General features: G+C 37.4%; 1 protein-coding gene across 5 annotated transcripts in view; it reads right to left on the reverse strand.

Annotated features, from left to right (window-relative positions):
* Osbpl8 (oxysterol binding protein like 8) overlaps positions 1 to 14,107 on the reverse strand; it is a 184,161-nt gene that overhangs the window by 42,018 nt on the left and 128,036 nt on the right. For all 5 annotated transcript variants that reach the window (XM_058574613.1, XM_058574612.1, XM_046430599.2 and 2 more), the window contains 2 exons: positions 8,084 to 8,154; positions 123 to 200 (listed from right to left, as the gene is read on the reverse strand). In XM_058574613.1, coding sequence (XP_058430596.1) covers positions 123 to 200; positions 8,084 to 8,154 — 149 coding nt within the window. The remainder of the gene's footprint in view (positions 1 to 122; positions 201 to 8,083; positions 8,155 to 14,107) is intronic.

The following is a 14,107-nucleotide window of genomic DNA, read 5'->3' on the forward strand; positions in this document are numbered from 1 at the left end:
CCCTTGAGGTATTTTAAATCCTCTTTTAGGAATGCACATGAATATTTCTTAATAGCTTGCTTTCAAAAGCACATACTAAGCATAATATAAGTTATTTTCCAGAAATAATTATGGAAACTAACCTTAAGAGATTCTTTTTTTGTGAGCTTGCTTGAAGTTGAACTGTCCTTTTCTGAGCCATTATAAAGTTTAGATTCAGACTAAAATCACACAGAATTGAAAAGAAGAGAAATAATTAAAACCTTCATTTAATCTACACATGTCATATAGAACTTAAAGTTATGCTTCTCACATTCTTCCCATTTACTTCTATCATAAATAAAAGTAGATTTTCAAATACTGGTTTTCCCTATATAGTATTTGTGTTTTGTTTTGTTTTGTTTTTAAACATGTCAGGAGCTGCAGGTGGAGCTCAGTAGTAGAGTGCTTGCCTAGCATGTATAAAGAAGCACTGGGTTCCATCCTCAGCACCACATAAAAATAAATAAATAAAACAAAGATATTGTGTCCATCTACAACTAAAAATATATCTTTTTAAATGTTAAGCCTACAAATACTCAAAAGTAAAAACTTGTCAAAAATTAACCTGCAATGTGAAGCTAAGTAAAGAGCATTTCCAAATTTTCCATTCTATTATTCAGAGTATTTCTAAGAATACACACAATTGTGTAATTATTATTAGGATAAAGTAAGCCAAAACAATGTTTTTTTTAAACAATTAAAGTATTCTAAATAAAAAACATACCATGAATATTTTATCATGATGCTGCATACACTACCCTATAACTAGTCTTCCTCCAATGAGAAGAAATAGTCTTCAGAAATTAGTATTAGACTACGGTAATTCAGACAGTGTTTACACACCAATATTCCTAGGGTCTACTTCTTCCTACGTATCCAGGGACCTAGTGTCTTAAATTTGCTTCCAGACTTTCAGTTGATATTTCACATTCTTATTTAATCTTCATAATAACCTTGAAAAATGAGAATAAGAGGCAGTTTTATCTCTGTTTTATAAATTATGAAAGGAAGGTTCAGGGAGATTGTTTTTCCAAACTTATCATCATTAACATAGCAGTGATCAGAACTTGGGTCTCCTAATCCAGTACCACTAATCTTTCACCACAGTAGGAAAGCATAACCTACAAGCTGTGTCTATTAATTATGGAACAACAAAATTAAACATACTCCTTTCAAGTCCTCTAATTGTTATTTTTATCTATTGTTCAACATAGGAAAAAGTAATTGATGTTCTTAGCAATATTCATACAGTAAGGACATTACAAGGGACTTAATCCAAATATGGTTTTGAAATGTCAAAGGGTCAAATCTGCATCATATCACTAGATAAAATCAAGGATGAAAACTGTTGGATGCAAACTCTCAATTTTAAGACCCATGAAGGCAGACATCATGTTTACTCATTAATGACATCCAGTCACCTGAAGAAATAAATTTTAATCAATAAAATGAAAACAAATGTGACACTTAAAAAATTTAATAAAAATGTGAAATATAAACTAAAAGTGTGGAAGTAAATTTAAGACATTCAAACAATCTATGTTCACTGTATAGGTAGGAAGAAACAGAGTCTAAGAATACTGGTGTTTAAACACTATATAAATTAGAATGATATAATCTAGGTATTTCTCTCATCTGCTAAAAATGCCAGCTACTTGGTTTTCAAATGTTGAATGGTCAAATCTACATCATATCACTAGATAATATCAAGGATGAAAACTGTTGGGTGCAAACTCTCAATTTTAAGACCCATGAAGACAGATGCCATGTTTACTGATTAATGACATACAGTCACCTGAAGAAATAAATTTTAATCAACTAATAAAATGAAAACAAATGTGACACTAAAAAATAAAAATGTGAAATATAATATAGGTTATGATTATGGTAGGAGTAATTGATGAATCAAAAGGGAACTACAAATAATTCTAACATAAAAGTGGGGGACCAACCTGGCTGAACTTTTGTTAAAATTATTGATTTAAGAACTGGGCTTGAAACATCACATTGCTTATTACCATGATAATGATGGCATGCATTGTGATACAAAAGAATTGTACAAATTCCTTCAGTTAAGCAGGTCTCTGTCTTCTTATTGGCCTTGGGAACCCAAAGATGGTATAGCTGCTGTCAGAGGAATATGATGGTTTAAAATGTTCATGAAATTTAATTTCCCACAACTTAACAGGAAAAGTATGTGTACTGTAAGGTAGTTCTTAATTAATATTAAATGAAGATTACCTTAAAAGTTAATAAAAGTTAATAGTTATTTACTATTTACCAAATACTATTTTAAACACTTTTCTATGCAGTGTTTTAATATTCAAAAGCAACCCCATGAGATAGTAGTAATATCCCTACCTTTACTAATAAGTAAACGAAGACCAATGATTGAATTATCTTCCCAGAGTCATCCAGCCACCAATAGACAAACACGAATGTTTACCCTGGACTAACTCCTAGTCTCATGCTCTTGTAATTACACTATATTGATTTCTCACATTTTAAAACTATTCATACAATATCTCAACCAGACTTCAAGATTTATCTTTATGAATAAGAGGAAATGTTTTCCCAACAACTGCAAATGACAAGATCTGACTTGATTATTTCTAAAAGATTCTACAACAACAGGAACAAGCAGGCCAGAAGGACATCACAGGAGCAAGGTAAGTCAGAGTACAAAGACCTCCAGGAGTCATGCCATACGTACAGTCCACTTCTGACAAAACAATGACCCAGTGACCAAGTTTTATCACCCATACATCATTACCTCATTTTCTGAATCAACACACCTTTAAAAAACCAAAATAAAAAAAAAAAATCTTTTTAATTTTTTTATTTGTCCTAATTAGTTGCACATGACACTAGAATGCATTTTGACACACTGTACAGAAATGGAGCACAATTTCTCCTTCCTCTAGCTGAACATAGTGTAAAGTCACACAGGTAATGTAATCATACATGTATACAGGGTAATAATATCTGTCTCATTCCATAGTCTTTCCCATCCCCATATCCGCTCCCCTCCCCTCACTCCCTTCTGCACAATCCAAAGTTCCTTCACCGGCTCCACCCCAGTAGATTAGTATCTACTTATCAAGAAAACATTCGGCCTTTGGTTTTTTGGGTTTGGCTTATTTCGCTCAGCATGATCTTCTCCAACTCCATCCATTTACCTGCAAATGCCACAATTTCATTCTTCTTTAAGGCTGAGTAATATTCCATTGTGTATAATGTACCATATTTTCTTTATCCATTCATTTGTGGAAGGGCATCTAGGTTGAGTCCACAGTTTAGCTATTGTGAATTGAGCTGCTATAAGCACTGTGTCACTGCAGTATGCTGATTATAAACAAAGGAGTGGAATAGCTGGGTCAAATGGTGGTTCTACTCCAGATTTTCTGAAGAATCTCCATATTGCTTTCCTTAGTGGTTGCACCAATTTCCAGTCCTACCAGCAGTGTATGAGTATATCTTCCCATATCCTCACCAACACTTTTTTAACTTTTTAAAATTTGTTCTAATGAGTTACATATGACAGCAGAATGTATTTCGATTCATTGTACACAAATGGAGCACAACTTTTCATTTTTCTGGTTGTATATGATATAGAGTCACATCATATGTGCAGTCATACATGTACCTAGGGTAATGATGTCATCTCATTCAACCATCTTTCCTGTCCCCATTTCCCCTCTTCTCCCCCCACCTTTGCCCAATCAAATTTCCTCCATTCTTCCTACACACCCTGTACCATTATAGATCAGCATCCACTTACAAGAGAGAACATTTGGCCTTTGGTTTTGGGAAAATGGCTTATTTTGCTTAGCATGATATTCTCCAAATCCATCCATTTACCTGCAAATGCCATAATTTCATTTTTCTTTAAAGTTGAGTAATATTCCATTGTATATATATACACCAGTTTCTTTATCTATTCATCTATTGAAGGGCATCTAGGTTGGTTCCACAGTTTAGCTATTGTGAATTGAGCTGCTATGAACATTGATGTGGCTGAGTCACTATAATACACTGATTTTAAGTCCTTTGGGTATGGATTGAGGAGTGGGATAACTAGGTCAACTGGTGGTTCCATTTCAAGTTTTCTGAGGCATCTATATACTGCTTTCCATAGTGGTTGCACAAATTTGCAGTCCTACCAGCAAAGTATGAGTGTACCTTTCTCCCACATCCTCACCAACACTTGTATTCTTGATAATTGCCATTCTGATTGGAGTGAGATGAAATCTTAAGAGTAGCTTTGACTTGCATTTCTCTAATCGCTAGAGATGAACATTTTTTCATGTTTATCGGTTGATTGTATCACAGAAGAAATACAATCAATCAACCAAAAACCATCTTTTTTGAAACTATTTTACTAAACTAAGCTTCTTTTTCATCATAACCTTTATGGACCACTAGCTTAATGATGACCATAGGGTTTAATGTATAAAAATTTTTATCTCTATATTAAATGGCCTGCCAGGTGCGGTGGTGCACGCCTGTAATCCCAATGGCTTGGGAGGCTGAGGCAGGAGGATTGCAAGTTCAAAGTCAGCCTCAGCAAAAGCGAGGCACTAAGCAACTCAGTGAGAGCCTGTCTCTAAGTAAAATACAAAATAGGGCTGGGGATGTGGCTCAGTGGTCAAGTGCCCCTGAGTTCAAGATAAATAGGGCATTAATGTATGAAGGCTCTTAAGATTTCCCCCTGGAAACTATAACTTATTATAGTTATAAGGAACAACAATGATTAATTATTGTTATTACAAAGATATTTTAGACTGGAATGATTTTTTTTAATATTCAAGTTAAGATATTTTTTTAAAGTAAGTAATAAACTTATGACACCTCCAGGCAAGTAGATAGATGTTTGGAGACTCAAGTTAAAAAGATGTAGGCTCAGAACTCCTCATCCTTGTAACAGGATTCCTTTTATCTCACTAGACACTTTAATTATGCTGGCTCTTAACTTTCATTGAGATAGACAATTAAAAATTTATTTTAAAATGATACTTTGGGATAATCTGATTAACTGAACTTTTTAAATTCACTCATTCATATGATGAAAAGACCTAGGCAAAGACACATGAGAAAAAGGAATTGCCTTCATTTTAAAAATGTTTTGGGGATGAGGAGGGTATATTTCATTGTGCTTAATGTTCTAATTATGCATTTTAAGAAATAACATTAAAACCCACATCTTTTGACAGTTTTGATACTTTTTGCATAAGGTTTGTAAAAGCATAAAGTTAAAATTGTTTGTCGATATCAGTTATATAGATCATAGGAAAAACTGTGAAATTTTGCTACCCCAAATTACTTAAGTACAAATAAGAATCTTAAGAATGTCATGAAAATAAGGCCCAGTTATGAATGTATAAATTTTACAGTTGTTTCGAAAAACAATAGAGTGAGTTACATGTTAAAATATTTAGGAACAAACTAGCTAATATAGATCTCCAGGATAAACTAAGATTAAATCCAAGTTAGAAGAGAATTAGTAAGTTTCGGCTCTTGAAAAGTGACATGATGAGTATAATTTTACTTATACCAAATAGTTACCATGCTAAGAATCTCACTGATTCACTGTAATCCTTTATTCAGAATAAGAAAATGAATTCTTAAACACCCACTATTAACCAGGTACTTTGCCAGGAACTTTCCACATAACAATCTGAAAGGTAGATCCTATCTCCTTTTCATGAAGCCATTCTGGATTCTAGTTTTACCACTTAGAAGTTACTCTGACCTTTGGAGAGGTACTTAATTTCTCTGAGCTCACTTATAAGTGAGCTGGCTCACTTATAAAATTGGGCCAAATGAAACCTGTCTACTTAGATTGTTATGAGTTAAAATGGTATTGCAATAAACTTAACAAAAAGTAACTATTAATATCATTGTAATGAGCACCTAAAAACTCATAGATAATGGATTAAAGACTGAAACACTCTATTGATGTGAAAGCAGCACTATCTAGTAGAACTTCCTAAATTATAGATGTTCTATATGTGGCTATTGAGCATGAGAAATATGACCAGATTAACTGAGAAACTGAATTTTGAAATTTATTTTATTTTAATCAAATTTAAAGATCCACATGAGACTAGGCTATCTTTTACATAAAACATAATTCTCTGAGAGAATTATCCTCCTCAGATGTGATAATTTCAATTGTTTATTCTGTCTTGTGCCTGCTCAAATCTGTTGCTGAATTCCTGTAGTGAATTTTCATTTGTTACTGTTTGTTTTGTTCTCATCAATACACATTGCTTTCATTAAGATATGCAACGTTCCTATTCAGGTCCCAACCCTACCCTACCCTTCAAAACCTACATATGAGTGACAAATAGTGGCTATAGTATGTAGGTTTTTGCGTTTAAGTGTTTTAAGTTTCTGAGGAGGAATATCATTATACTATACTATACAATTTAGGAATTAATTGCTTGAAAATAAAGTTTTTAAAAATACTATAAATTCCACTGTATTTCTAGGTGTGGCAGTCAAAACACATGATTTCTTCTCTTATTTTCTTTAATTACACAGATCATGTAAAATGACTGAAAGGGCTCAGATGTCACTACTCCAAAAAATGGCATCTTGGCAATATTGTGTATTTAGCATGAAGGAAACTGAGAAAACTGTAGAAGGCAGAAAATTACTCTCTGACCTTTTCTTTCCTTTTTCCCCTGAAGTAGGCCACAAAAACTTTCTCTAATACTCCTCTGAGACAGATGCTTTCCCTACGATCAGAAGAAAGGATCCAAAGATGTAGAGACCCCAAGAAGAATATGAATAAACAGCCTTGCTGAGTTTCCCCAGTTTGCTGCCACTAGATCGTAACCCTCTTTGTCCAATTATAATATGACCATATACTTTTCATCAAAACAAAGCAGAAACACACAGATTTCCCCATTTCTATGGGTTTTCATTTCTGAAGTTCCGGTATTAAATAGAACTGAGATTAAATAAAGTTTCTTTTCTCTTGTTCATCTGTCTTTTGTTAAAGGGGTCTCAGCCATGAACTTAGCAATGGGTAGGAAAAGAAATCTTCCATATCTTATCATGGCATTTCTCATGAATATTATGTAAACACAATGTAGTGTTAAAACTTCCATCTTAAATACTTTACACACATTGATAGATGGACTTTATGTAATGAATACTTGAAAAGTGTGAATAGCATTCATATAAAATCATACATAAAAAGATATTGTGCAATCCTCTCAATCACTCCCCAAAATAAGGGCTGAAAATATAAGGCAGTAAGTGCAAAACCTGCTGCTGAGAATAGCAGAGAATTCACTGCCTTATGAAATAGTTTCTTACAGTCACTAAGATTTAAATCCACAACATAAAAGCTGTTCCTGCTAATACTAAATTTGATCAGAAAGGGCAATCAAAAGTCAAACTTCTTGACAAATTTTAGAAAATTCAATGAACAGCAAACACACAGGGAAACCATGGAGTCATTATAGTGTTTCTCAAATTTGAGTATGTACTCTTCAAGAAAAAACTCCCAATAGACCTAAGAATATGTATAAATATCTTAGTTTGAGAAATATTTATTTAGAAAACTATGCCATATTTTAATAAAATATATTTTTATTGTACGGTATTAATGTTAAGATTATTGGCCATTAACTGGGGGAAACAGTAACGTACGTGTGTGCGTGTGTGTGTGTATGTGTGTGTATGTGTGTTCTTTTCATGTAAATAAACTCTGAACACTAAAGAATTTTTTTAAAAAAGACAATACCCCTGAGACTATCTCTGAATGGAACCCCGAGTCTCCAGTTTGAGAAGTACTGTTGTACTACACATACCAGAAAAAATATTACTCTGGAGAAAACAATGGTTACTAATCAGCTCTATTTTTCATTAACCAAGAGTGCTTAAATCAGACCCAGTAGAATATTTTTTCTCATACATACTATATGGCTTAGACATACCAAAATAAAAATATCTCATAAAAGTTTGATAGGATTTTAGTTGAAATCCCCTCATCTTAAATATTATAAAAATGTCATAATTATATATTTGGGAATAACAAGATACTTACCTTGCTCTTTGATATAGAAAGTGAAGAGTCATCTTTATTTTGAGAATTATCTTCCTTCCCTCTTTCAAAACCTTTGGGAAAAAAAGGTCAATATCTCAGTATTACTACTTTTGAACATATATAGTCATTAATATTAAAAATTAAATATACATATATGTCATTCAATTTCAAGTATATGTTATCTTTTATAACATCAGTACAGGAGGCCCAGACTGTACATATAAATTAATTCAGGTTCAGAGAGACGATGAAATATTTCCTAAAACCCTCCAACATTAAACTAAATAGCTCTTTTCTGTACTCCTAGAGCACTATATATGAAATCAGCCCTCATAGAGCCTTTATTGTAGTGTGCCCATTTCCAACAAAGAATCCTAAACTGAAAGAATAAACCCAACATACTTTTCATCTCTTGTCAAACGATAAAAATATTACAAATAGGTAACAAAAGAAGATTGGAATATAATCTGGAGTGAGAGATACATCTACTTTTTTAAAAATCGAAGCTGAGTACAGTAGCATGCACTCCCAGTTTCTTGAGAGTCTGAGGCAGGATGAACATTCCAGCTCAGGAGGGCTCAAATAAGAAATGTTACTACTGAAAATTATATATGACAAGCATAAAAAAAAGTACACATTTTAATGAGAATCATTCTATTTTTGAGAACAGGTAATATTAATCCCTCCCTATAATTATTTATTCTAGTTCCAAAGAAGCCTTTATTAAAAAATAAATGTATAATTATAGTACCAGTACTTGAAGCATTTGAAAATTATTTCTAGTATATCAATAATACCATTTGTTTCTATTTGATTCATAATAACTAAGACTATCCATTATTTTTAATTCAGATGTTTTATTAAGTTATTTCTATAGTATGAAAAAGAGCCTTTCCCCCCCTCCTCTGGAAAGAAGGATCACTCAATCCTAATACTAGGGGAAAAAACCTCCATAAATATTACATGAAATTTTAAATGAAAACTCAAAAGAAATTTGAAAATTCAGTATAAGGTAAACCAAAGAGTTACACAATTCAATTAAACATTTTTGAAGTATTTATTCAAAGCAATAAACAGTTATAAGTAATTTTTTTTTAGAGTTTAATGATATTTATTCCCTGGAATGAGTACACACTTGGCATATACAATGTAGGTGGGGGAAATGCTTCCAGACCAGAATGTTCCTTAATTTCTCTTTAGCTCTAAAGTAATTTTTAATACTAATGACTAACCTAAGTTACTTCCAAGATCTAAACATATGTGCAAGAGAACTCATGTTTTCTTTAAATATATATTGTAAATGAAAAAAATCTCACAGAAACATACTTCAATTACTCTAGTGTTATTTTAGTTTTACCTGAATCTAGATCAATCCATTTATTAGATTAAGAAAAATGCCGGAGGAAGGATTTCCATCGCATGAGGATCGGCTACGGGGACTCAAACGCGAGAGGTTTGTCGCACGGAGGGTAAAACTGCTTATTCAGCGAATCGCCCCGCAGCTGGAGTCTGCAAGGCGCGCTGGGATAGAGACGCAGGGTTACAGCGCTGCAGTTTCTGCCAGACGCGCAAGCACCGCACTCAGGGCTGAATTCTGGGTTCGAGACGGGGAAGGAAGCGGTCCATCTCGGTTCTCCACACGGGTCAGACCACAGAGGAGGCCAGCAGCCACCATGTTGGTAAACTGACGTCACCACACCTGTTTTTGACTGACCGCAGCTCATTCAGCCATAGAACAGGTAATTTCAGGCTGCAATTCGCCTGCGGCTTGCAGACAGATTGCTAGGGTTCAGCGCCTGGGGGCTTCTTAAAATCTGATCTTATCGGAGTGAACACGGAGCGCGGGGCGGCCGAGTCCCGGCTCCCGGAGCCGTCCTGGAACCGCCCTGGCTCCGGGCTGCGGAGCCTGCGGAGGCTGCTTCTTGGACCCTGCTAATATCAGAGCAAACACGAAACACCAAGAGGCCGAGTTCCGGCTCCCGGAACTGAGCCCGCGGGGACTGCTTCTTGGAGCTTACACTTGTAGGAGCTTACACCGAGCACAGAGCGGCCGAGTTCCGGCTCCCGGAACCGTCCCGGAACCGCCCTGGCTCAGGGCTGCGGAGCCCGCGGAGGCTGCTTCTTGGACCCTGCTACTATCAGAGCATACACCAAACACTAGGCGGCCGAATTCCGGCTCCCGGAACTGAGCCCGCGGGGGCTGCTTCTTGGAGCCTACACTTATAGGAGCTTACACCGAGCACGGAGCGGCCGAGTTCCGGCTCCCGGAACTTCCCTGGACCGGGGCTGGGAGCCCGCGGAAACTGTGTCTCGGTCCGGGTCCTGCTGAGGGCAGGTCAGGACTCACCCATTGCTTGGGTTGCCTGGCAAGGGGAACGAAATGCTGCCATTCGCATAGGATACCAACATGGCAGAGATCTGATGTCAGCAGAAAGCGGTGGAGGAGAGATCTTCATCAATACCAGCGGTGACATAAGCAGTTGGTCTCCTGGTAAGGGGGGTGAGGCTCAGTCACCCGAGTCTCCTCAATTTGTCCTCGAGCCAGAGGGAAGGAGCCGGGCCGCCGCCAGCCCCCGGAGCAGGCCCAGCGGCTCGCCAGCGTGGTGACCGCGTGACCCCAATTGGAGAGGGGGCGGAGCGGAGCCGCCACCCAAACCCGCCAGGTGGGCAGACCCACGACCCAGTAGTACATGGGCGTGGTAGGAGGGGCAGGGCAGAGCCGCCCTTCGCGCTTGCAAGGTAAACAGACCTGTGACAGCCTGGCGGGTCAGGCCCAGTGGCCTGCCAGTGTGGTACACACGTCACCCCAACTCGAGTAGGGGCAGAGCAGATCCTTATCCCACGCCCGGATCAGGCCCTGCCGGTGTGGTGGTCACGTGACCCCAATTGGAGTGGGGGTGGAGCGGAACCGCCACCCGTGCCCGCAGGGTGAGCAGACCAGTGATCAACCTGCAGATCAGGCCCAGGGGTCCGCAGGCGTGGTAGGAGGGGCAGGGCAGATCCACCGCCCGCGCCTTCAAGGTAGGCAGACCTACAACAGACCTGCGGATCAGGCCCAGGAGCCTGCCGGCGGGGTACAAATACCACCCTAATTGGAGTAGTGACAGAGCAGAGTCGCCTCCCTTGCCAGGAACAGACCCAGCATCCTGCAGGCGGGGTAGTCACGACACCCCAATTGGAGTAGGGGCAAAGCAGAGCCTCCACTCGTGCCCGAAAGGTGGGCAGATCTGCGACCGACCAGCAGGACAGGCCCAGTGGCCTGCTGGTACGACAGACACGTCACCCCAATTGGAGTAGGGGCAGAACAGAGCCGCCACCAGCTCCCAGAACAGGCCCAGTGACCTGCCGGCGTGGTAGCCACGACACCCCAATTGGAATAAGGAGAGAGCAGAGCCGCCGCCCGCACCTGCAGGAAAGATACGCAAGCAGTATGAAAAGACAAGGAAAGAAAGGACCACAAGCAATGCAGGTCAACGCAACTTTAGAAGAGGTAACAGCTGCAGCAGATGGAATGTCAGATAAAGAATTCAGGATATACATGCTTCAGATGATCTGGAGTATCAAGGAAGACATTAAACAGCAAAATCAGACAATGAAAGATCACTTCGACAACGAATTACGCAAACAAATCCAGGAAGCAAAGGATCAACTATACAGGGAGATAGAGGTTATAAAAAACAAGCAATCAGAAATCCTAGAAATGCAGGAAGCAATAAACCAACTTAAAAACTCAATGGAGAATACTACCAACAGAGTAGAACACTTAGAAGATAGAACATCAGACAATGAAGACAAAGTATTTCAACTGGAAAAGAACATAGACAGCTCAGCAAGACTGTTAAGAAACCATGAGCAGAACATCCAAGAAATATGGGATAACATTAAGAGACCAAACTTAAGAGTCATTGGGATACAGGAAGGTACAGAGCTCCAAACCAAAGGAATGAGCAGTCTATTCAATGAAATAATACAAGAAAACTTCCCAGACTTGAAGAATGAGACAGAATCCCAAATCCTAGAAGCCTACAGGACGCCGAATGTGCAAAATCATAAGAGATCCACACCTAGACACATTATAATGAAGATGCCCAACATACAGAATAAGGAGAGAATTTTAAAAGCTACAAGAGAAAGGAAGCAGATTACATTTAGGGGCAAGCCAATCAGGATAACAGCTGATCTTTCAACACAGACTCAGAAAGCTAGAAGATCCTGGAATAACATATTTCAAACACTGAAAGATAATGGGTTCCAACCAAGAATTGTGTATCCAGCGAAATTAAGCTTCAGGATGGAGAATGAAATTAAAACCTTCCACGATAAACAAAAGTTTAAAGAATTCGCAGCTAGAAAACCATCTCTTCAAAACATCCTAGCCAAAGTATTACAGGAAGAGGAAATGGAAAATAACAATGAAAACCAACAGTGGGAGGTAGGACAGTAAAGGGAGGCGGGAAACAATCAAAGAGGAAAACAAACAATGTTTAGTAACAGAAATAAACAAATATGGCTGGAAGAACAACCCATATCTCAATAATAACCCTAAATGTTAATGGCTTAAACTCACCAATTAAGAGACACAGGCTAGTAGAATGGATCACAAAACAAGACCCAACAATATGCTGCCTACAGGAGACGCATTTGATAGGAAAAGACATACATAGGCTGAAGGTGAAAGGTTGGGAAAAATCATATCACTCATATGGACTTCGGAAACAAGCAGGCGTGTCCATACTCATATCAAATAAAATAGATTTCAAGCCAAAGTTAATCAAAAGAGATAAAGAGGGACACTACATACTGCTTAAGGGAACCATACACCAACAAGACATAACAATCATAAATATTTATGCCCCAAACAATGGTGCAGCTATGTTCGTCAAACAAACTCTTCTCAAGTTCAAGAGTCTAATAGACCACCACACCATAATCATGGGAGACTTCAACACACCTCTCTCGCCACTGGACAGATCTTCCAAACAAAAGTTGAATAAGGAAACTATAGAACTCAATAACACTATTAATAACCTAGACCTAATTGACATATATAGAGTATACCACCCAACATCAAGCAGTTACACTTTTTTCTCAGCAGCACATGGATCCTTCTCAAAAATAGATCATATATTATGTCACAGGGCAACTCTTAGACAATATAAAGGAGTAGAGATATTACCATGCATCTTATCTGATCATAATGGAATGAAACTGAAAATCAACGATAAAAGAAGGAAGGAAAAAGCATACATCAATTGGAGAATGAACAATAGGTTACTGAATGATCAATGGGTTATAGAAGACATCAAGGAGGAAATTAAAAAATTCTTAGAGATAAATGAAAACACAGACACAACATATCGGAATCTATGGGACACATTAAAAGCAGTTCTAAGAGGAAAATTCATTGCTTGGAGTTCATTCCTTAAAAAAAGAAAAAACCAACAAATAAATGATCTCATACTTCATCTCAAAATCCTTGAAAAAGAAGAGCAAAACAACAGCAAAAGAAGTAGAAGGCAAGAAATAATGAAAATCAGAGCTGAAATTAATGAAATCGAAACAAAAGAAACAATTGAAAAAATTGACAAAACTAAAAGTTGGTTCTTTGAAAAAATAAACAAAATCGACAGACCCTTAGCGATGCTAGTGAAGAGAAGAAGAGAGAGAACTCAAATTACTAGCATACGGGATGAAAAAGGCAATATCACAACAGACACTTCAGAAATACAGAAGATAATCAAAAACTATTTTGAATCCTTATACTCCAATAAATTAGAAGATAGTGAAGGCATAGATAAATTTCTTAAGTCATATGATCTGCCCAGATTGAGTCAGGAGGATATAGAAAACCTAAACAGACCAATATCAATTGAGGAGATAGAAGAAACCATCAAAAGACTACCAACTAAGAAAAGCCCAGGTCCCGATGGGTATACAGCAGAATTTTACAAAACCTTTAAAGAAGAACTAATACCAATACTTTTCAAGCTACTTCAGGAAATAGAAAAGGAGGGAGAACTTCCA

The sequence above is a fragment of the Marmota monax genome, unplaced genomic scaffold (assembly GCF_021218885.2).
Source record: "Marmota monax isolate L192 unplaced genomic scaffold, Marmota_monax_Labrador192_F-V1.1 WCK01_AAM20220418_F8-fsc00056, whole genome shotgun sequence".
Classification (NCBI taxonomy): Eukaryota; Metazoa; Chordata; class Mammalia; order Rodentia; family Sciuridae; genus Marmota; species Marmota monax.